At 50.7% G+C, this 22,424-nt stretch overlaps 5 protein-coding genes across 5 annotated transcripts; 3 read left to right on the top strand and 2 right to left on the bottom strand.

Moving 5' to 3' along the window:
- Positions 1–619: 619 nt before the first annotated feature.
- On the top strand, positions 620–3,754 carry BCR38DRAFT_445457 (ferric reductase like transmembrane component). Its single transcript, XM_040861014.1, has 7 exons — positions 620–1,134; positions 1,182–1,222; positions 1,291–1,644; positions 1,708–1,937; positions 1,999–2,060; positions 2,115–2,236; positions 2,303–3,754. The coding sequence occupies exons 1-7, from the start codon at positions 697–699 to the stop codon at positions 3,285–3,287; spliced, it is 2,232 nt and encodes a 743-aa protein (XP_040712337.1). The 5' UTR covers positions 620–696; the 3' UTR covers positions 3,288–3,754.
- Positions 3,755–4,517: 763 nt separating this feature from the next.
- On the top strand, positions 4,518–10,173 carry BCR38DRAFT_488781 (uncharacterized protein; the record flags this gene model as incomplete). The annotated part of the gene is made up of 2 exons (XM_040864319.1): positions 4,518–5,828; positions 5,887–10,173. The coding sequence occupies 2 exons, from the start codon at positions 4,518–4,520 to the stop codon at positions 10,171–10,173; spliced, it is 5,598 nt and encodes a 1,865-aa protein (XP_040712336.1).
- Positions 10,174–12,138: 1,965 nt separating this feature from the next.
- BCR38DRAFT_376063 (short-chain dehydrogenase/ reductase-like protein) lies at positions 12,139–13,655 on the bottom strand. The gene is made up of 3 exons (XM_040857346.1): positions 13,390–13,655; positions 12,829–13,318; positions 12,139–12,731 (listed from the first exon to the last, which is right to left on the bottom strand). The coding sequence occupies exons 1-3, from the start codon at positions 13,472–13,474 to the stop codon at positions 12,368–12,370; spliced, it is 939 nt and encodes a 312-aa protein (XP_040712335.1). The 5' UTR covers positions 13,475–13,655; the 3' UTR covers positions 12,139–12,367.
- Positions 13,656–13,716: 61 nt separating this feature from the next.
- BCR38DRAFT_460406 (uncharacterized protein) lies at positions 13,717–15,108 on the top strand (the record flags this gene model as incomplete). The annotated part of the gene is made up of 4 exons (XM_040862410.1): positions 13,717–13,755; positions 14,211–14,298; positions 14,357–14,463; positions 14,587–15,108. 4 exons carry the CDS (start codon positions 13,717–13,719, stop codon positions 15,106–15,108), a joined length of 756 nt encoding a protein of 251 aa, XP_040712334.1.
- Positions 15,109–20,956: 5,848 nt separating this feature from the next.
- Positions 20,957–21,524, bottom strand: BCR38DRAFT_498615 (uncharacterized protein; the record flags this gene model as incomplete). Its single annotated transcript, XM_040864791.1, has 3 exons — positions 20,957–20,976; positions 21,010–21,122; positions 21,181–21,524. The coding sequence occupies 3 exons, from the start codon at positions 21,522–21,524 to the stop codon at positions 20,957–20,959; spliced, it is 477 nt and encodes a 158-aa protein (XP_040712333.1).
- Positions 21,525–22,424: the final 900 nt, after the last annotated feature.

Below are 22,424 nucleotides of genomic sequence, written 5' to 3'. Positions count from 1 at the left end.
GATGGTAATACAGTCGAGGCTCCCGATCGGGAGAATGGAAACCCGACCGACGTTGGCTTTAGATGAGTCGGTGATCCCGGCTCAAGCTTCTAACCTAGATGACACGATGGCTGAGTGCAACCCCGGGGAAGATAAGGTGGGGTAGCCGAAGCTCCGGATCAAACGTCGGCTTCAATGTTCTGGCCTGCCCGGAGCCGATAAAATCCATTGAAGTACGCTGGGAGACTCACTCGGGAAACCCGACCAAACGTGCGTTATTCATCGCTACTCTCTTTGTTTCGCGCAGTTCTTGCTATCATTTTGGATTGGTGACACAGAATACCGGGACCGGTGTACTCCCACCTGTTGGCCTCGGGGGATGGGAATGTTCATAGTAACCAATGTAACCAGTGTGAGATAGTAATGGCAGTGCCAATCCGTTTCAATCTGTGCGAGGAATCTGGAGACGTTCAATTATGGAGCAACAAACGAAGTTCATCGCTACTTCCACTCCAATTCACATGATGACAATTACTAAATCCGGGTTGGCCCATCGGAACCGAAAATGGCAAGTCTAGCCGCGATGCAGATGGATCGATTATCTGATAAGATCTCCCATGTCCTCGATTCTCCACACCACCTCGACGTTTTCGCACCACCACCAGCCAGGATCTCAAAGCAGCAGCGACAGCAGCCATCGGCTGTTTCCTCGTCGCGATGCGCCCTCAAATCGCTCTGTCTGCACTGACGGCCATCAGTGCCGCAGCGACGGGACATGATCTGCGCGGGGCGCCCTGTTTCGAGGCATGCCAGATGGTCATCCGACCCCTCGAGTTCACCGATGCAAATGGCATAGGCGGCTCGCCGAAATTGAGGATGTGTCGCAGCCGGATTTCAGTCACGTCGCTGTACTTGTGCACGAAGGTGTATTGCACGCCGGAGGAGAGGACGTCGGGATTGGATGCGCATAATGAGACGTGTCGGACGTCCGTGCAAGTCCCGCTTCCGCCGTTTGAGGAAGTTCTGGCTAATTATACGGAGGATGAGATCGCACTTGTGCAAAGGTTTGGGCAGGATGAGTGGGAGGACAAGAAGAGGTTCGAGGAGGCTGTGGTTGCGGAGGATGGCTTCTTTGAGTTGGCTTATAATACGATTGTACGTGCTCGTGGTGAATATGAAATGGGTTTGCTGACTTCGTGGAGGCCTCTTGGTCATACGTTTATCGACATCATTACATATACGGGTATGGTTTTCTCTCAAAATTTTCGATTTTCGATTTTCGGAAGGCCTTGCTGATAGTCAGTCTTACAGGTCCGCAGTGGTCGTGTTTTGGGTCCTGGTCATGGCCATTGGCCTGCTCAGCCGTCTCGTGGTGTCACTAGGTTGCACTGGCATGGCGAAACGACGAGGGTGGCAAGCAATCCCTCTCGGCGAACCTGGGGACGATGCTCGTCAGGTTGACAAGGAAGCAAGAAGTCCCAGCCATCTGTATCTTTGGTGGAAGCGACACGTGTCAATACCCGCTGCATTCGGATACCGCAATGCCCAGCCGTTCGGGTGGTACACGGTTCCTCCACGAATACAGAGCTTGAGTATCTTGGTCTTTATTGCCATCAATATTTTCTTCTGTGTCCACGGCTATCACATCTTTCCGGGCAACCTGTAGTGCGTATTTGCCCCTTTTTCGTGGCTGTCCCAAGAGACTGGATGACTGACTGTGTTATCCAGCTATCCTGATGTATGGCCGCAAGCATGGCGGTACATATCAGACCGCACAGGCATCGTATCCTTTGCCAATTTCCCGATCATCTGGCTTTTTGGCATGCGGAACAACCTGATGATGGAACTGACCGGCTGGGACTTTGGAACGTATAATAACTTCCATCGATGGGTGGCGAGAGTTTCGACAGTGCAAGCCGTCGTTCACTCAATCGGTTACACTATCCTAGTATTTGATAGTAGGTAAAAGTGAAAGGCACTCATTAGACTTCCTCCCGACATGTCCTAATTCTCTCCTAGGCGGGGGCTGGACTCAGTTTGCGCAATACTGGACTGAACTGTGGTGGATTACTGGAGAAATGGTAGATAAACCCTTTTTGCTCTCCACAACCTGGATGTTGGCTGACAATTTCCAGGCAACGATAACCATGTGTACCCTGCTGCCCTTATCACTCTACTGGATGCGCCGAAACGCCTACGAAGCCTTCCTAGCCCTGCACATCGCGCTTTCTGTGCTGGTCTTGTTTTCCATGCTGGGGTGAGTTGGCAGTCGAATGCCTTATGACGAATCATTACTCCACTACTCTTGCTGATCACTTACCAGCCACATTTCGAGTTTTGGATTTCCTTGGGACCGTCTATTCTGGGTTTCTTGCTCTATATGGGCCCTCGATCGCATTATGAGGGTAACGCGCACTCTCGCATTCAACCGCGCCTTCTGGAATACCCGTGCCAAAGCTACTTACGATCCAGACTCTAACATGGTGCGTCTCTACATCCCATGCTCCCAAAGCCTGTATCGTCCAAGGCCAGGTACATACTACTACTTGCACCTCCTAAGCGACGCCCGTTTCTGGGAAAGCCACCCCTTCACCATGGCCTCAATCAGCAACGACGACGGCCGCGCCAGGGCAACTAGCCTCCGTCCCAACTCCGGACTTGCCGAGGAAGCGGCGGCCCTCCTATCCCAGGATACTCTCCTCGAGGAAGAATATCCCCGCAACGAGAATCTCACCATGTTGTTCCTCATCCGCCCCTACGATAGCTTCACTGGCCGTCTCCGCGACGCCGCCGCCGCTTCCTGGCCTCGTCCCGCTTCATTGCGCATGCTCGTTGAGGGACCTTACGGCCGCTCGCAGCCCCTCCACCAGTTCGAAACGGTCCTCTTCGTCGTCGGTGGCAGCGGAATTGTGGTCCCGCTTGCACATCTGTCCTCTCTCACCAAAAGCACCGCGAAAACTATCCGCATCGTGTGGGCAGTGCGCGAGCCCGCCTTTGCGGGCGTTGTTGCCAAGGAAGATTTTGGTAACGTCTTGTTTGACGAGAAGTTGGGGCTAGATGTATACATAACGCGGCCTACGACGAGGGAGCGGAGGGTTGAGTTGCCGAAGGAGGTCAGGGTCATGCGTGACAGACCGGATGTGCATGCGGAGATTGAGGATGCGGTGAGGGATTTTGGGGCAAGGGGGAGTATTGCGGTGGTGGCGTGTGGGCCGGCCAGAATGGCGGATGATGCGAGGAGGGCGGTGGTGGAGATTTTGGGGAGCGGAGCGGATGTAGAGTATTTTGAGGAAAGCTTCAGATGGTGATTCCTGGGAGGTAGCGTTTTGCTGTTTAAGGTCCATGGGATAGATATAAAGACCGCATACTGCATAGAAATTATAGCATAGTTCTGCGTTAGGCACGAAGGAATGCCCCTTTTTGACGGGATTATGTCACCCTTTTACAGGGCCCTATTTAGAGTTTAATACCTAGGTACTTCAGTCAGTTGCCAATTGTACGTAGAATTTAGAGATATAAATAGTGAGGATGAAAAAAAAACGTGAACCTGAGACTTTGGTTTTTATTTATATATAATACCCTGCTCGAGTATCTAAGGTCGTGACCCCTTAACGATGTACTCAGACCTGTGTGGCCAAGTCGGGGAGGAGCCCCACGTCCAGCGCAGTGTATTATTGTCACTTAAACAAGAAGTACCAGCAATACTTCCCTGTTAAAAGGCCTAACCACATACAACGCCTGCAACACGTAGATGGGTTAGAGTGCATACTAAGATACGCCGAAAGATGGTCTGCGTGCCCTAAGGGCGGCTTGGAAGACGGCACTTCGAATGGGTGCACTTGCGTGCATTCCAAAGAAATCTTTGGGCTTAATGAGGACGGCTTCCATGGAGTTTCCGAGTTTAAAAATCCGGTATTGAGTGTGTCGTGGTGTTTTAAGTCTCCAAGAGTTGTTGCCTACAGACTACAGCGTATTATCGCGATCCTTGTACCGTGAATTCCAGCCCATACAAGGCAAATAATTGGATGTACGTGAATGCTGTAGAGCAGAGACTGCGCCACACGTGGGCGTCATGTGACATTGAATTTGGGTTCTAGTGAGGCCCTTGGAGGTGATCCTTGTCCTTGTCTGATCTTCAATTAATGAGGAAAGAGCCCCTGCCCAAAAAGTAGCGTTGCCGGGTTCATCAGGACAGCTGGAGCATTTGATTGCGAAGCCCAGAAGCTCCGACTTCCGTGACATTGCCATATTTGATATTTCTAGCCCTTCCACGCCTGGGCTTGGATTGCGTCTCACTGCGTTCGACGTCGAATCCCGCCTACTGTACGATAATCAATACAATACGGAGCCAATTGTTGTTGTTGTTGCCTGCGCATGAGCACAATCAGCCTTTGTTGCGAACCTTGGTGCTGACAATTGAAAGCTGACCAGTGCGCGTGTCAACGCGGTGCAAAGAACAACGGCCCTACCAACGCTCCGTCGCTACTTCATCATCCTTCCCGAATGGCCCCTGACATACCCTCGAATACGCGGCTACGATGAGCTCTCTCGTCTTCGTGGTGTCCTCCCTCGAGGCCATCCATACTTCAAAGGAGGCCCAAAGGAACAAGCAGCTGGCTGAACTCGCCGAAACGGCCTTGCAAGCCATCAAGGAAGGCGGGTCTCAACTACCCGACCCAGATCTCGTCTTTGCGCCTCTGCAGCTGGCCACCAAGTCTGGCAGCAGCCAGCTGAGTAACACGGCTCTCGATTGTCTGGGAAAGTTGATTTCCTCGTCGTACTTCTCGGCCCCGTCGACCTCGGGCGCGACACCACAAACTGGCACCGAACAAGCCCCTTTAATAGACCGAGCCATTGACACAATATGCGACTGCTTCCAAGGTGAAACCACACCCGTCGATGTTCAGCGCCACATTGTGCAGGCCCTCTTGGCAGCTGTACTCAATGACAAGATTGTTGTTCATGGCGCTGGCTTGCTCAAGGCTGTCCGCCAGGTCTACAACGTCTTCCTCCTATCGAGAAGCACCGACACGCAGCAAGCTGCGCAGGGCACCTTGACGCAGATGGTGGGCATGGTCTTCGAACGGGTAAAACTAAGATTGCACATGAAAGAATCACGTCTGAATCTCTCGACTTTGAAGCATAGTTCGAGCAATGTTACTTTTGATGGTCCCGACTCCGTGAATGGGAACGAGAACAGCACCGATGGAGACGGAGAAAGTGGGGGATCGCCCGATGCCCCATCAGGCGAAGCCGCATCTAAAACTGCCGAAGCTGCTCCCTCGGACAATGCCAATGACAGCGGCGCCGGCGCTGGCGCCAAACTGACCCTCAAAGACCTGGAGAACCGAAAGAGTTTCGACGACTCGAACCTCGGTGACGGGCCCACAATGGTGACACAAATCAAGCCTGTGAAGAAGGTGGCTAGGAGTATATCGGAACAGACAACGGGCGACACAGCTCCGGAAGAGACGGTCGAGACTCTTGATGCCGAGGACGAGGTGTACATTCGGGACGCGTACCTCGTGTTTCGGTCCTTCTGCAATTTATCAACAAAGATTCTGCCTCCCGATCAATTATACGACATTCGCGGCCAGCCCATGCGCTCCAAGTTAATATCTCTTCACCTTATTCGTTCGCTGCTAAACAACCACATCCTCGTCTTCACTTCCCCCTTATGTACAATTACCAACACCAAAAGTAATGAGCCTACGAGCTTTCTCCAGGCCATCAAATTCTATCTGTGTCTTAGCATTACGAGGAATGGGGCGAGCTCGGTAGACCGCGTCTTTGAAGTCTGCTGCGAGATTTTCTGGTTGATGTTGAAGTTCATGCGAGCACCGTTTAAGGTAAGTTTGGACTTCGTCCCAATTTTTGATTCTTGACTAATGTGCGATGAAATTGTAGAAGGAGATCGAGGTCTTCCTTAATGAGGTATATCTCGCTCTTTTAGCCAGGCGCACAGCGCCTTTGTCCCAGAAGCTGTACTTTGTCAACATACTGAATCGCTACTGTAACGATCACCGTGGCTTGGTCGAGACGTATCTCAACTATGACTGCGACGGAAATGTTGCCAACATCTTCCAAACCATCATTGAGGACCTGTCTAAATTAGCCTCCGCTCCGGTCCACGTAACTTCAGCCCAGGAACAGTTGTATGAAGAAAAGATTGTCAACCCTAGCCATACTTCTGAGTGGCAGCTGAAAGGAATGCTACCGCCACCTCTCACTGTTGTGCACATAGTCCCTCCCAACGAGTCCGAGTCCGAGATCCCAAAGGAATACGTTATCAAAAGGGCAGCACTGGACTCCCTGGTTGATGCGTTACGGTCGCTGGTGAACTGGTCTACGGTTGGACGACCGGAAGCCACAGGTGGACCCGAAGGCGAAACACGGGGGTCCCTGGAAGATATGCGGGAATCGATAGACCCCTCGGTCAGCGATAGTGTGTCCCGTATGGAGACCCCATTACCTCCATCCACTCCTGTCATTGAAGATGATCCCGCTCAATTGGAAAGAGAGAAAGCGAGGAAAACGGCCTTGACCAATGCTATTCGAGCCTTCAATGAGAAACCCAAGAAGGGCATAAAGCTTCTGCTCAAGGAGGGCTTCATCCCCAGCGACAGCCCAGAGGATATTGCCAGGTTTTTGGTCTCCAATGACCGACTCGACAAGGCGCAGATCGGCGAGTATCTGGGCGAGGGTGATCCCAAGAACATCGAGATCATGCACGCATTTGTCGACACGATGGACTTCACCAAGAGGCGCTTCGTCGATTCTTTGCGCCAATTCCTCCAGTCTTTCCGACTACCAGGCGAAGCTCAAAAGATTGATCGATACATGTTGAAGTTTGCCAACCGCTACGTCATGGGCAATCCCAACGCGTTTGCCAATGCGGACACAGCATACGTGTTGTCCTACTCGGTTATCTTGCTGAACACGGACTTGCATAGCAGCAATATTGTAAGACGCATGACAAAGGAGGACTTCATCAAGAACAATAGGGGTATCAACGACAACGCGAATTTGCCCGACGATTACCTCGTCGCGATATACGATGAGATTGCTTCAAACGAGATTGTTCTCAAGAGCGAGCGCGAGGCTGCTGCCGCCGCTGGAATCGTTCCCGGCCAGCCTTCATACAGCGGATTTGCTGCGGGTCTTGGACAAGCCTTCTCCAACGTGGGCCGCGATCTGCAGAGAGAAGCGTATGTGCAGCAGTCCGAAGAGATTGCCTTGCGTTCTGAGCAACTGTTCAAGAACTTGTTCAGGAATCAACGGCGCAATGCTGCGAAGGCCGGTATCAAGTTCATTCCCGCCACCTCTTTCAGACACGTTGGGCCCATGTTCGATGTAACATGGATGTCCTTCTTCTCAGCTTTGTCGGGTCAGATGCAGAAGGCACAGAACTTGGAGGTCAACCGAATGTGCCTGGAGGGCATGAAACAAGCGACTAGGATCGCCTGCCTGTTTGATCTCTCAACCGCGAGAGAAGCCTTCATGACGGCGTTGAAGAACGCTACCAATCTCAACAACCCTCAAGAGGTTTTGGCCAAGAACGTCGAAGCACTCAGAGTGATCCTTGATCTAGGCCAAACCGAGGGCAACTACTTGAGAGAATCGTGGAAGGACGTGCTTATGTGCATCAGTCAGCTTGATCGACTGCAGCTGATTTCTGGCGGAGTTGATGAAGGAGCCGTGCCTGACGTATCCAAAGCTCGTTTCATGCCACTGGAAAGAACGACCACGAACGAATCGCGTAAATCGACAGCTTCATCACGGCGTCGAACTCGGGCCAACACAGGACCTAAAGGTTTCTCCATGGAAATCGCGCTCGAGAGCCGATCTGACGAAGTTATCAAGAGTGTTGACCGGATATTCAGCAACACGGCCAATCTCAATGGTGAAGCGATCGTTCACTTTGCCAAGGCTCTCACCGAGGTAAGTTGGGACGAGATCAAGGTTTCCGGTTCCAACGACTCGCCGCGTACGTATAGCTTGCAGAAAATAGTCGAGATCAGCTACTACAACATGACACGAGTGCGCTTCGAGTGGACGAACATCTGGGCCGTTCTCGGCCAACATTTCAACAAAGTCGGCTGCCACATCAACACTGCCATCGTTTACTTCGCCCTCGACTCCTTGAGACAGCTATCCATGCGTTTCATGGAGATTGAGGAGTTGCCTGGTTTCAAGTTTCAAAAAGACTTCCTTAAGCCATTCGAGCATGTGATGGCCAACTCCAGCAACGTGACTGTCAAGGACATGGCTCTCCGCTGTCTGATCCAGATGATTCAAGCACGAGGCGAAAATATCCGCTCCGGATGGAGGACAATGTTTGGCGTGTTTACGGTCGCTGCGAGAGACCCTCACGAGACGATCGTCACCCTAGCTTACGAGAACGTGACCTTGGTGTACCGGACACGTTTCGGTGTAGTCATCTCACAAGGCGCCTTCACGGACCTGATCGTCTGCCTGACCGAATTTTCCAAGAACATCAACTTCCAGAAGAAGAGTCTACAGGCTATGGAGACACTCAAATCAATCATACCTCGCATGCTCAAGACGCCTGAATGCCCTCTATCACAAAAGCATCATTTGACACCATCTTCAGATGGCACCAACTTGAAATCGCCGGATGCCCTGTCGAGACAACAGAGTGGGACATCGGTCGAGGAGGGATTTTGGTTCCCGATTTTGTTTGCCTTCCACGATGTGTTGATGACGGGTGAGGATCTCGAGGTCCGGTCCAACGCACTAAACTACTTCTTTGAGGCCTTGCTGAAGTACGGTGGTGACTTCCCACCCGATTTCTGGGACATTTTATGGAGGCAGCAACTTTACCCCATTTTCATGGTGTTACGATCGCGGCCAGAAATGTCCAATGCCCTCAACCATGAGGAGTTGTCTGTTTGGCTCTCCACGACCATGATCCAAGCCCTGCGCAACATGATCATTCTCTTCACACACTACTTCAACGCACTCGAGTATATGCTCGATCGTTTCCTTGAGTTACTTGCTCTATGCATATGCCAGGAAAATGACACGATCGCAAGGATAGGTAGTAATTGCTTGCAACAGCTCATCCTCCAGAACGTTACCAAATTCAACGCTGGGCACTGGTCCAAGATTGTTGGCGCATTCTGTGAGCTGTTTGAGAGGACCACAGCCTATCAGCTATTCTCAGCCACGACGATCAACGCTCCGGCTTCTCTCTCGCCAACATCGAACGGCCTGGGATTCGATATCCCGCTGAGCCCCACAAGTGAGACACCGGCCGATGAGAGATCGCTGAAGATCAACGGGACAAAGAAGAACGGTCTCCCGTCGGAGTTTGGCTCTGGCTCCGAGACAACACTCAATTCCGGTGACGAAGACAACCTCGATACGCCAACCGCTACCTCGGCCACGACGCCGTTGGAAGATTACAAACCTTCTTCGTCTTTGCAACAGCAGCCGGTGGTAGTAACTGCCGCTCGCCGTCGCTTCTTCAACCGCATCATCTCACGATGCGTGCTGCAGCTTTTGATGATTGAGACAGTCAACGAGCTCTTCTCTAATGACACGGTTTATTCCCAGATACCATCTGCGGAATTGCTGCGTCTGATGGCTTTGCTGAAGAAGTCGTTCTTGTTTGCACGACGATTCAATAACGACAAGGAACTTCGCATGCGGCTTTGGCGTGAAGGGTTTATGAAACAACCCCCGAATCTCCTTAAGCAAGAGAGCGGTTCAGCTGCCACATACATCCAAATCCTGTTCCGTATGTTTGCCGACACATCGCCATCACGCGCTGAGAGCCGGCCTGAAGTGGAGAAGGCTCTTGTGCCTCTTTGCAAGGATGTCATAAAGGGGTACCTTGCACTCGAGGAGGAGTCGCAACAACGCAACATCGTGGCCTGGCGACCAGTGGTGGTCGATGTACTCGAGGGATACTCGACATGGCCGGATAAGGAGTTCGAGGAGCATCTTAGAGCTTTCTACCCACTTGTCGTCGAGCTGCTTGGCAAGGAGGTCAGCGCAGATCTACGCGGTGCGCTGCTGGCGGTACTGCGCAGAGTTGGTGAGGTGGCACTCGGCATCGATGGCCTAATGGGCGGACGTAGAGAGAGCATTGTTAATGTCAGCACCGTCGTCGCCGAAGCACCAGCCGAGGAAGAAGGGGAGGTTAGTACGAGGAGCATGAGAGGCTGAACGGCTGGAGAAGCGCCCAGATAAGCCAGCTCGATCCATATGCACTCGACGGACATGCTCATCACTCGGCGCATAATGGCACCACACTTTTTCGGTGGTTTAGGGCATAGGCTTAGAATTGGGCCCCGTCTTCTTCTTCTTCTTCTTCTTCAGCGGTCTGCAAGCACTTGGCGGCGTTCTTGATGGTCTGCTGCCGTGGCCTGGTGAGATGATATGCCCGAGCGAGATCATCAGTTTGGGATGTATATAGATGATGCAACTGTGGTATTGAAACTGAGTTATTAGAATTTCAATATTAGTTTGAGGAAATGAGTAGCTTACTCTTTGACTTGGATTGTGCGTGGCTCTATTGAAGATTTATATCATTGCTAGCTCGTGGGTCGTGTGCTTCTTCACTCCGACATACGACTGAGGTTAATACTACTCAGAGCTCGACAGAGTACCCACATTCCCCAGACTTGGCACTGTGCTATGCAGCCCTATGCAGGTATGCATCGACCACGTAGTTAAACCTATGATTAGTAATGAATTAGTCTCTAAAGTAAAAATCGACATCATATTTTCCTTCGTCAGTATGTGCAGTGGCTTCTAAATCTAACGGGTCTGCGTTAAGCAAAATTCAGCTGCTGTGCAACTAAGAGTCCAAGACGGTCCGATAGTTGTACGCGGGCAGCTTTCCATAGCGGGGCATTCAACGGGGACTGGCCTGGCTACATGAGTAATTAATTCGGCATCAGAGATAATTTTAACGTGATGGAAGAGGGCTCTTTAGCGCAGAATGTACGTAAGCTCAATATGAAGTTATGGGACGCACATCGACCTATGGATGATTAACGCTGTGGCCACGCGTCAGGTTGACTCTACACGTGATATGGTGGAATCCGACTTCTAAACGTTGAAGAAACAGGTTTGACGATCATCTTATTTTCAAGTAATGGACACAGTGGCTGATGCTTGTGGAGGCGCCAAGAGATCGTAGGGCTTAACTGACAAGGCATCCTAGATCAGGTGCTCGACTTGGCATACATTTTGATGCATGCGCTGTCAGCAAGCGAGTATAAGATTTGGTGGGAAGGCCAAAAGAAGAGGTTGTATTTCCATCAAGAGCTCTACTACAAGGACGCGGTGTGATTTATTCGGACAACTTGTGTGGCTTTTGTCGAGGCCGCAAAAAGAACTTACACGACACATCATCACGGTGAGGTTACGTAGTCTACTTCAAACACAGGGAAAATGTTGACTGTTCCATGTATACCTCGCCAGGGTATATGAAAAGGGACCCTGGGCGTGATCAACGAGACAGTCTCCTCGTTCTCGGCGATGAGTTCCAGGAGCGCGGTCTTGTTGACGGTGCGGCCGTAGTACCCGTCCATGAACCACTGCACCGATTCAATGACGCGGTCTTGGTCTCCGGCTAGCAGTGGTGCAGAGGTTCGGATAGGCCAGTGGTACTAGATACGAGATCAAAAGCATTGGTCAATTTTCTTCGTTTCCACCATCATTCCACGCAGAATGTAGACATCCATCGTGCAGTGTATAACATCCTTTCTCTAGTGGCAGCAGAGATACTGGATGAAAACCGCCTAATATTGTCCTGCCGCAGGGGCAGGCCATTCTAAAAACATCTAGGCATGTACAAGATAGGCTTCGAGTTTGTAGAACCACCTCGCGTTCATAACTATATAACAGAGGACTGGTGGCACACAGTCCACTGGCGGAGCCCTAGTTACTCCGGCGTAATGTACACTGGTTATATAGGTAGATTCTGCCGCTGCACCTGACGTAGCTCAACTTAGCTCAATCAACATCACAATCCTCCATGACTATACGACCTAATACGCGTGGGGATTTGGTCGCCTCAGGTGCCCAGTGTATTGGGGCATGCGTATGTATTTAGTGGGGCTCCTGCAGGCCTTTTTGGTACTTATACATTCCAACCAACGATGTAGTCAGAATGCCAACAGATCCGGATCTCACGATATACAATAAATGCAGCGCCCTAGACTTGTCTGCACTGTTAGAAACAAAGTATTTCCCAATCTATGTCCACGCTAAGCTTACCACAGCATTCCGTGTAATTCTTGAAAATATAACACAGATGCTAAGATGAGAAGTGAAGTAGAATCTATAGTCTATAGAGCCAAATGCATATAGCATTGAAATACAAAAGAACCACCGTTTAATGCAAAAGTCCTCAAAACTGATCCAAAGCCTTCTCAGTAAAATCCCACAAGTCCATGGCCAACTTCTCGCTCATAGCGGTATCGTTCAGCTTATCATTAGCCAGAATGCCAATAGGCAAGTAGAACGCCCCATTCACCAATTCGCTCTGTTTGACCCCAGCAGCTAACCAAACCTGGTTGAAACAGCCCTGTTCCGGCTTGATGAGGGTGACCCCCTGAAGAGCATTGATTATGCAGACAGCCCTCTGAGTCCACTTTGGCAGGTTCGTAACAAGGCCCGTCTCGACGACCCCTGGATGGACAGACACGGTTTTCAAGCTCGGGTGGCGCCTCGCGAGCTCGGCGGCATAGATGATGTTGGCTAGCTTGCTTTGTCTAAGACAGAAGGGAGGCTTAGTACAGTTGTTCGGCAGTCTTGACAAGGCCAGAAAAATATGGAAAGCTGTCATCGGATTTCTAGGGTCATGCTTACCCGTATCTCAACCAGTTGCCCAGTATAGATTCCTGTGGCGTTTCCAAGTCGGAGAAGATCATACCACTCTTCGGATGGGCCTTCCAGCCCAACGAGGTCAGAGACAAAATCCGCACGTCTGATTCCGGTAGTTCGGCAGTGCGCAGCATAACTGGTAGAAGCTGTTTGATGACCATAGCATGAGCAAGGTGGTTGGTGGCGAACTGAGTCTCGTAGCCGTCTTTGCTGAGCCCCGGCGGCACGGCCATGATGCCAGCATTGCACATCAGAATATCGAGACGGTCGTGGACGAACTTGCTGCAGGCTTCTTTCACCGAGGCTAGAGAACTGAAATCCATTTCGAGGAATGTAAGTGAGACTGAGGGGGCAACCTTTTTTACGTTGGCGATGAGGGAGTTGGCTGCGTCGACGTTGCGACCGGTGAAGTAGATGTGGGCTGGGCCATGTTTGGCGAGTGTCTCTATGGAAGCTTTGCCGAGACCTGCGGTTCCTGTTGGTTGATACTTGTCAATACAAATTCCATAGATAGAGATCACTAATAGGTAGGTTGAGGGATCGTACCTCCTGTGACGAGAACCACCTTTCCCGCCAATGAAGGAAGGTCGTTGCCTGGGTTGAAACTCTCGTAAGTTGGCGGCGAAGACATGTTTTTGGTAGCTGATATGCACTGGGAGCTAGGTTAGAAGCTGCAATTCAAAGTGTGAAAAGCTGAGTTGAGTTATGAGAATCTACACTTGCAACAACAAAGTGGCCCACAATGCCTTAAATAGTATTTTCAAGTCGGTCATGACCGTCAAGAATTCCCTTTCGTAGCCCCGAAATGTTCCTTGTACTCTTGTAGAGCTTCAAATTATCTCAGCTAATACAGATCGTCAAGTACGCTGCAAGATGTATACCTGCAGGCTAATCCGTATGAGGCGATGGCGTGTAAGCAGGCTGCATTAGTCCCAGCAATCAGGATTTAGTCTAGGATGCACCCCTTGTCTGAACTGCGCAGTACCTGACTCTCGGGCGCAATATACGTACCTCTCAAATGGAATGATCTCCTTTGAATTACCCCGATGCCGAGCTTACCTCCAGCACATCTCGAGAAATTGCGTCCGCTCCATCCATTTTCCTGCATCTCATCTTACCTCGAGGTGGTATTTTGGTATTATTTGCCCTGATTCCATCCTTGGCTGTAACAAGGATCCTTCGCATCGGCGTATAGGCAAGGTGCATTACAAGTCCCGCGCCGTGCACCAACCTGGCAGCCAGAATTCCATCTTCTAATAGTCGCAGTACATCAACATTTTTGCTTCTCGACCTGTCCTTTGAGCTCGCCTGGTGGTTTCCGATCCCGGTTCAGTTAAGCCAAGAGTGCTCATAATCAGTCCACGTAGACCCGTGACAAACAAGATGACTGGACTGGCGTCACAGCTGCGGTTGAAAGGAGGAAGCGACAAAATCGACTCCACCAGAGAGCATGGCGTAAGTATACCACATAGATGAACCCCTCTCATGTTATGGTTCTGACTGTCGCAAACAGGGAAACGCAAGCTTGCCCAGACTTCAGCAGGCAATCCGTGCCCAGAGTGGCTCGAACATACCACTCATCAACCCATACAAATTGCCAACCTTCGACCGATGATAGAGGTGCGTGCATATTACTCTCCCGCAGTCAACGCTTTTGTGCCGTTGGAGAGGCAGCAAGACTCGGACAAGCTACTCGTCATCCCTCGTTTCAGTCGGGACAGCGTCGATAATAGTGGCCTCAAGATGCCCCTCGTCTTCCCCCTTTCCTCAGACTACCAACTCATCACCATCATCCAGTTCAACGTCCTCCGCGTCATGATAATAAACATGACCATCCCGTCCGTCATCCACTGCCTGCCGACAGCATGCAGCGCCATCTTACACCAAGGAACACTTCCGCCGGCCGCTGGCAGCATTCCGCCGTCCCTGCAACCTACCCGAATCCAGCGGGAAGTGCCACATGATCTGTGGATCGACATCGTCCCCATTGCCCAACTGCGCGATAATTTGATGATGAACACTGGCAAGTTTGACACTGACGATCTGTGTGATGATATGATCGGGGGCTTGTATGAGGGGCACTATGACGCGCAGGCGAGAGGATTAATTGTGTGGAGGGATCCATGGGATGAGAGTGGGTGGGAGATCAGTGACGGGTTTGCAGAGAAATGGGACTTTCTTCTCAAGGGTTGTGAGGTTGCTGTCGTGGCGACGAATCAGTGGAGGACGGCGAGGGGTGAGGAGCCCCTTGTGATCGAAGTGTAATACGCGAGTTTGGGAGGACTTGGCATGTTTTTCTTCGGATATTCTAATAACGGAGCATCGCGTATTAAGAAGTACTTACACTTGAACTTCATACTATATTGACTTAGGACAGGGGTTTTGGGTCTTGCTTTTCGGTTTTCGGATGAGTTATTTAAGCGTGTTTTCGAGGATATTGAAGGGCCTGTGTAGGAATTCACTTTCTTAAGAGGAAGAAAAAAGAGAAAAATAAGCGGCCAAGCAAGTAGTAATTGGTTTCATTCCCTTCGCCTGTTGAGGCCATTGTTCGTACCTGCTGAGGTACTTTTATTGATCTGATCAGGGCAAGAAGGATCTCTGATGCGAGTGCATATGGGGTGTGAATTGTTGTATTGGGAAAGGATGGGCAGGTCAGGTATTCTGGCCTGGCAGAGCTCTTTTATAGCTCTTATCTATCTTATCTATAGCTATAGGGTAACCCCCCATGGGGTCATGTATCAGGTAAGTACTACCTAAGAGCCCTTATTCCTAGGTACTATATCCTTAAAGCGGCTAGTAGGCTCCGTAGGTTTCGGGTTGGCCTTTAAAAGGCTTCTAGGTGCACCGGTTATTCTGTAGTCTCTTCTCCTACAGGACTGGGTATTGACGACGGGCAGTGAAACCACCCGCAGGTTTAAGGTGAGATGATGATGGCAACGGACAACAAGATCCTCAACAAGACCTTACTATCCGGGAGGTGGAAAGAAATAACAAGATCAAGAGCTCTTGCCCTGATGTCAGGGTACGGCTAGGCCGAAGGCGATAGTACAGAGTGATGGGGAGTAACGGGCGTCCCTCCTACGTAATACCGGGTGGTCACTGGCGGTCTCAGGTAGGGGTGCCCACGGTGATGCATTGATCTCTGCTCCTTCCCTATCCTACTTCGAGATGGTCCTTATATAGATAGCTAGGCCGCCGCTTGGACCCGGCATAACAGCAGGGTCGGCGATGCCAAGGATCTTGACTCTCGTCATCCCAAAGCTTCACATAGATTGTAATCATGACTCGGGAGTCTTTTGTCCGAAACACCCCTCCGGCGCCCCACCGGTGTCTTGCGTTCAGTGTCCTGACACCCACTGGTGCCTATGGCATTCTGTTCTCTGACACCTGATCAGAACAACAAGTACCTCAACAGGTACGAACAACTGGAGCCTCAGCAGGCTAGAGAAGAAAAGTTGCCTCAACAGGTCCTTGAACAATCACCTCAACAGGTGAAAGGTGGGAACAATGGCCTCAGCAGGCACAATCAGATCTATAGGGGCAACAAAAGTACCTCAACAGGTACGTCAGACATTGAATGCCTGTCCAAGTAAAGAGAAATTGGTTCAGATTACTGTGGAAAAGGCCGCTTGATTTCTATCTTTTTCTCAAGAAAGTGACTACGTACATAACGTCTTAAATACCCTTAAGATCGCGCTTACATAATTCGTCTGAATATCCCAAAAAACGAAAACGAGCACCCAAAAACCCTAACCCCACGTCAGTATAAGGGGTAGTCTAGGTTCCTAAATTCTAATAGGTGTGAAGGTCAACCCTCGCAGACTCACTACAACCAGGTGACGTACAGCTGGAACACCTGCCATGGCAGTGCCAGATGGGAAGCCAATCATAACCCCTGCAGGAGCCCCGCCAAGCGTGGACGACTTAGTCGCGCTCCCTCAAACCTAAGTTTGTGATCTTCTTTCCTTCGCTCCTTAGAGTAGAATCTTCGTCGATAGCACCTAATCGAGGTCTCTACCAATGCGATGCAACCCAGGTCGTGACAATAGGTAAGGCATAACTCTAAGGGGGTAAAGTCCGAGGAGATATATCTATCCTCTATACTAGAGGAGTTAAAGTCGTTTCAAGTCCTGGCGGCGGTATTACTAATTTCTAAATCTATGGAATTCAACCGAAGGCGAGGCACCGGACATACTAGAGAATAGCTCTTTCGAAGAGGACGGTATTGTACTAAAGCAGATATATGCGCGTCGCTGAAAGTTAAATATAATATTTTGTATTATTAAATACGCCGTAGGCTCGAAGCCCCCGGTACCTCTACTAGTACTCCCGTATGTCAAACCGTGCCCTAATGGCTGGACTAAATACATACGCTGCGTCGTCGGTTCGCCCTATTGGCGACTGCGTTGCGTTCACTACCATACTACGTTGGTTCTCAACCTACCAGCAAAGTCCCCCCTGAGAAGATCGATGCTATCTGGGCCTTGAAGCTGTCCGACCCGTCCCTAGCAGCCATCTTACAATAGTCCCACTAACTACTGGTTCTCCTGTTGCCGTTGCGAGGTCTCTGCGAGAGTATAGTGGCCGTGGTGCGATGGCGGCCCGTAATCGTTCCCTCGGTCCTTCCAACAGCCCGCAAAAGAGGATTACGTGCTCTGCCGTCTCAGGGGCATCGCCACAGCGGCATAGCGGCGAGTACACGCCAAAAGCCCCTGTCTTGAATAAGAAGGCTGCTAGTCCTATTTTTTCCGTCCTGATCTGGCACAGCGTAGACGCCTCCAGTCGGTTCAGGCCGAAATACTTGCCCCCTTTCGGTATCTGCATCGAAGGGCCCTCCGGTTCCTCAGCGATAGCGCGTCGCTGGCGATCGTGATGCTCTGCTCCGGTGAGCCATCTCTTCCTCCAGTGGTCGAGGAGGGCAGCCGGGACCTCCTTTTCCTCACTCATCCACTCGGAGCCCCGGGCCTCCTTCTCCATAGTGTACCCTGCCGGTCGGAGTAGCTGCGACGCCTGCTTCCTCTTCGCCGGCCTATCCTGCCGGAGTATATGTGACGCTTTAGCGCTCGCGCTGCGAAGCAGATTTCTCTTCCCGCTAAGCCGTAGCCGTTCTTCAAACTTAGCAGCCCGGGCACTAAGATAGAGGTCTAGTGGCGGGATTGCTGCTTCTGCTTCCAGGTGGCGAACCGGCGTCGCTTTGTGGGCGCCACAGACTACCCGGAGGCACTCGTTCTGTATCCCCATCAGGCTCTTAGCTGGCCCTGCCGGTTCCTCACTTATAGTATGCCACGCAGTCGCCCCGAAGGCAATCGCGCTACGGATAACCACCGTATATAACAGCCTCGCCCGTATAAGATCGCAGCCCCACGACATATTGACTAGCTTTGTCAGGGCGAAATATAATATAAATCTCGTTAAGATCTTGTGTCAGGGTACGGCTAGGCCGAAGGCAATAGTACAGAGTGATGGGGAGTAACGGGCGTCCCTCCTACGTAGCACCGGGTGGTCACTGGCGGTCTCAGGTAGGGGTGCCCATGGTGATGCATTGATCTCTGCCCTCTCTATCTTCCTTCATCTCGACTCCTTACTTATAGCCAGCCGAGGTTCTCTCTTGGATTCTGGATGTTTGCTTCCGTATGTCTGTATTCCTCCGACTTCGGCTCCTTATCTGCAACCAAGCGATTCCCTATCCGTTGCAAACGGCTTCAACGGCTCTCATTCGCCACAAGCGGCTCTCTAGCCGCCACAAACGGCTTCCTACCTGGTGGAAGCCGGCCCGCCTCGGATGACACTTGTGGCTCTGACAACTCCTTCCCTATCCTACTTCGAGATGGTCCTTATATAGATAGCTAGGCCGCCGCTTGGACCCGGCATAACAGCAGGGTCGGCGATGCCAAGGATCTTGACTCTCGTCATCCCAAAGCTTCACATAGATTGTAATCATGATTCGGGAGTCTTTTGTCCGAAACACCCCTCCGGCGGCCCGCCGGTGTCCTGCGTTCAGTGTCCTGACACCCACTGGTGCCTATGGCATTCTGTTCTCTGACATCTTGTCAACGGTGTAAGCATGTCCGATTTGGGCTGGATGTCGCTGAGTTCTGATATAGAGAGGGAAAAGAAATTTCTTTTTCTCCTTTGATATAACGTAGTCCACGGTCCAATTGCACACTTCGGCAGATTTTCGTACGCTACCACTTTGACCTGCGGTTTTTCACCACATAACTATGGTTGGTTCTTGGAATGAAAGTGATATGATTCTAGCATTACATGCGCTTCAATCTGATCCAAAATTAAGTGTACGTTGCGCTGGTCAGATCTATAACGTACCTTTTAGAACCCTTGCGTATCGACGCGACGGTAAAACCGCTCGAGCGATTACGCGATCGCCAACCCAAAAGTTGACTCCTTCCGAAGAAGAGGCAATTGTACGACATATAACCGACCTAGATTCGCGAGCATTTCCTCCCCGATTGAGTGGTGTTGAAGATATGGCCAACCGATTACTTCGAAGTCGCGACGCGGGACGCGTCGGCGCCAACTGGGCCTCGAGCTTCGTAAGACGACAACCAGACCTCCGGACGCGTTTAAATCGAAGGATCGACTATCAGAGAGTCCTCTGCGAAGACCCCGACGCGTATCGCGCGTGGTTTGACCTGGTACGGAATACAATTGCGAAATACGCGATCCAGGAGGAGGATATCTACAACTTCGACGAGACCGGTTTTGTGATGGGCCAAATCTCGTCCGAAATGGTCGTGACGACTTCTGATCGGCGCGGAAGGCCTAGAGAAGCCCAGCAAGGAAATCGGGAATGGGTTACAGTTATTCAAGGCGTTGGGTCGTCCGGTTATGCCCTCCCTCCGTACATCATTTTCGCCGGCAAAACCCACCTCTCGTCATGGTACGAAAACAGCCCATTACCGCCTGATTGGGTTATCGCAGTTACTAAAAATGGCTGGAATACGAACGAGAGAGGCGAAGATTGGATAAAACACTTCGATCATCACACCAAGTCTCGTACGAAAGGTACTCATCGCCTATTGATCCTCGACGGTCACTCGACCGATTTCGAGGTATATTGCAAAGCTAACAATATCGTCACGCTTTGTATGCCTCCTCATTCGTCGCATAAGCTCCAGCCTCTTGATGTTGGTTGTTTTCGCGGGTTAAAAAGAGCGTACGGAAAAGAAATCGAAGATCTCATGCGAGCACATGTAAGTCATATCTCGAAAGAAGACTTTTTACCGGCGTTTTTAAACGCGTACAACGCAACTTTCACGGTTTCAAATATCCAAGGAGTAGGAATAGTTCCGTACGATGCAGATTATGTCATATCACAGCTCGATGTGAAATTACATACGCCAACACCTCCGGGTAGCTCGGCTGGTCTCCCCGTCCCTTGGGAATCAAAGACTCCGAACAACCCAACCGAAGCCCAATCACAAACCGATTATGTGAAAAATAGGATTGTATGACATCAAAATAGCTCACCAACGTCAATTTTTGCTGGAATAGATCAGATTGCGCGAGGTACAACGAAGGTTATGCATCGGCTTACCCTTTTAGAAGGCGAGGTCGAATCACTTCGAAAGGCAAATGAGACCTTAAGTCGACGTCGCCGTGCGAAGAAAAAACAGCTACAGAGTGGAGGGTCACTTCGTATACAAGCTGGACAGGACCTACAGTCTCAACGAGAGGTTGATGGGCAGTTACATGACGAATTTCGTCAAATTGGTGGTCGTACGAGGCGGCGAATTGCGCGTGTACGGCGCTGTAGAATCTGCGGCGAGCCTGGACATAATGCGCGCACTTGTGGAAATGATGTAGATACGTCTGAAGAGAACGATTCTGAGTAGTTTTAATTGATGATAGGCGTTGTGGTTGAATTAACTTATACATTGTCGTATAAGGTCTGCCAAAGTGTGCAATTGGACCGTGGACTACGTTATTATATTGAATATATAATGATCTCTGAAGATTTGTAAGGAGTGAATCGTGGCTATAAGGGCCTTGTACAGATAAAAATGAAAGGAGTCTGCCCTGCAGGCAGAAATTGTGTGGTACGGTAGGTGGTGGTCATATTGGCCCATAACGTCCAATAGATGGCCATATGTCCTCAAAGATTGCTATTTGTGGCTGCAATTGACGCAGCGCCTGCAACGGACCTACCTGCAACTGACCCCAATCTCCTATTCAGTTCAGTTTGGTGGTGGCTATGCGTCGTGTTATGGTCCCCGTATTGACGACCCCCGTAGACGCACACGCCCTTGCTAGGATTGGCACTACATCATCGTTAGTGAAATGCTTTGATTTCAGGAATAGGGGCAGACTTTGACTTACATAAACCACCAGCCATTTTCATCCTCATAACCACCACCGTGCTTGCAGTCCTTGATGGAATTCTCCATTCTGGTGATGCATTCCTCAGGCACCTTTTCGAATTTCTCGCCGCCATGGCCAACAGCGAACTTGACGTGAGCCAGCCAGCCATGAGATTCCATGTTGTAACAGTACTCGATTGGCTTGTTGCCTTCGACTGCCTTCAACTGGACGCGCTCGCAGAACTTCGTGGCCAGCTTCATTGCCTGCATACTGCCGATGGCCCATTCAGTGCCATGCGTGAAGCATCCGGCTGAAACCAGGCCAGTGGCCAGGGCCAGAGTGAGAAGGTTGGTGATCTGCATTTTTATGGAAAGTATTTGAAGTGAATTCAAGGACGAGAAGAAGAAGACGATGTGATGGATGGTCTGGTTGTTACGTTTACTGATGATGCTGAGAGTTGATGCTGAAGAGGTGAAGGTCCTCCTTTTATAGATGATCGACTGTCCTGTTCTTCCCCTTTTGACTCAACCAAATGGGTCAACACGACCAGCATCTCTTCATCTATCCCCACTTTTCGTTGAATGCTCTGAGTACCCCTCAGTGACGAATCAGCGGAACTAGTCGCTGATGCGGACATAGGATGGCATCCGTCTGATCGAGATGTCCTACATTGTACTGGGTTGTCGAGCCTAACTTGGATGCGGGTTGCATAGAACGTTAAGCAAAGAAGTGAACGTTGAGGATAGCGTCGATTTCTCGAATTGGTCTAGACCTTCCTTAGCTTCTTCATCAACGGGAGCCACCAGTATAGCTTGCCGCAGAGTATGGCCTTAAAAGGTGACAAATAACCTTTCTAGCAACCCCAAAAGATCATGGTTAGCGTCGCTAATAAGTAAACATGATCAACACTCCCACGCGATGATGGACGAAACGTAGGCACATAGGATAGCTGTTCCCCTAGCTAGGTAGTGCGGAGGGGAGGTGCCGCAGAGCCTCATCCGAAACGCGTATATTCCGCCCATACGGTGGGAAGCTCGGTATAGTAGTAGCGTTGAAAACAATCCGCATCATAGACATGATGCGGACAGCTACAGAACATATGCTGACAATCGCGAAAGAGGTTCTCCGAGTCATGGTCTTGCAGGTCAAAATCGTCGTCTCCGTCGACAATTCTTCACCATTCGGTGATGCCAAGGCGTCTCTCACTGGCCCTATGAGGTCTTCCTCCTGTCGCCTAGTACGAGTTCATGAAGATAATGAAA

The sequence above is a fragment of the Pseudomassariella vexata genome (genome assembly GCF_002105095.1).
Source record: "Pseudomassariella vexata strain CBS 129021 chromosome Unknown BCR38scaffold_13, whole genome shotgun sequence".
Lineage (NCBI taxonomy): Eukaryota > Fungi > Ascomycota > Sordariomycetes > Amphisphaeriales > Pseudomassariaceae > Pseudomassariella > Pseudomassariella vexata.
Note: the sequence above shows the minus strand (reverse complement) of the source record. Positions and strands in the feature narration are given on the sequence as shown.

Bases quoted from the DNA above. Each gene is read 5' to 3' on its own strand.
- BCR38DRAFT_376063 (XM_040857346.1), bottom strand. From the start codon at position 13,474: ATGTCTTCGCCGCCAACTTACGAGAGTTTCAACCCAGGCAACGACCTT. The intron at 13,319-13,389 runs GTACGATCCCTC...ATCAACCAACAG, and splicing joins GGTGGTTCTCGTCACAGGAG to GAACCGCAGGTCTCGGCAAA. The intron at 12,732-12,828 runs GTAAGCATGACC...CTTCTGTCTTAG, and splicing joins GGCAACTGGTTGAGATACGG to ACAAAGCAAGCTAGCCAACA.
- BCR38DRAFT_445457 (XM_040861014.1), top strand. From the start codon at position 697: ATGCGCCCTCAAATCGCTCTGTCTGCACTGACGGCCATCAGTGCCGCA. The intron at 1,938-1,998 runs GTAGGTAAAAGT...ATTCTCTCCTAG, and splicing joins CACTATCCTAGTATTTGATA to GCGGGGGCTGGACTCAGTTT. The intron at 2,061-2,114 runs GTAGATAAACCC...GACAATTTCCAG, and splicing joins GGTGGATTACTGGAGAAATG to GCAACGATAACCATGTGTAC.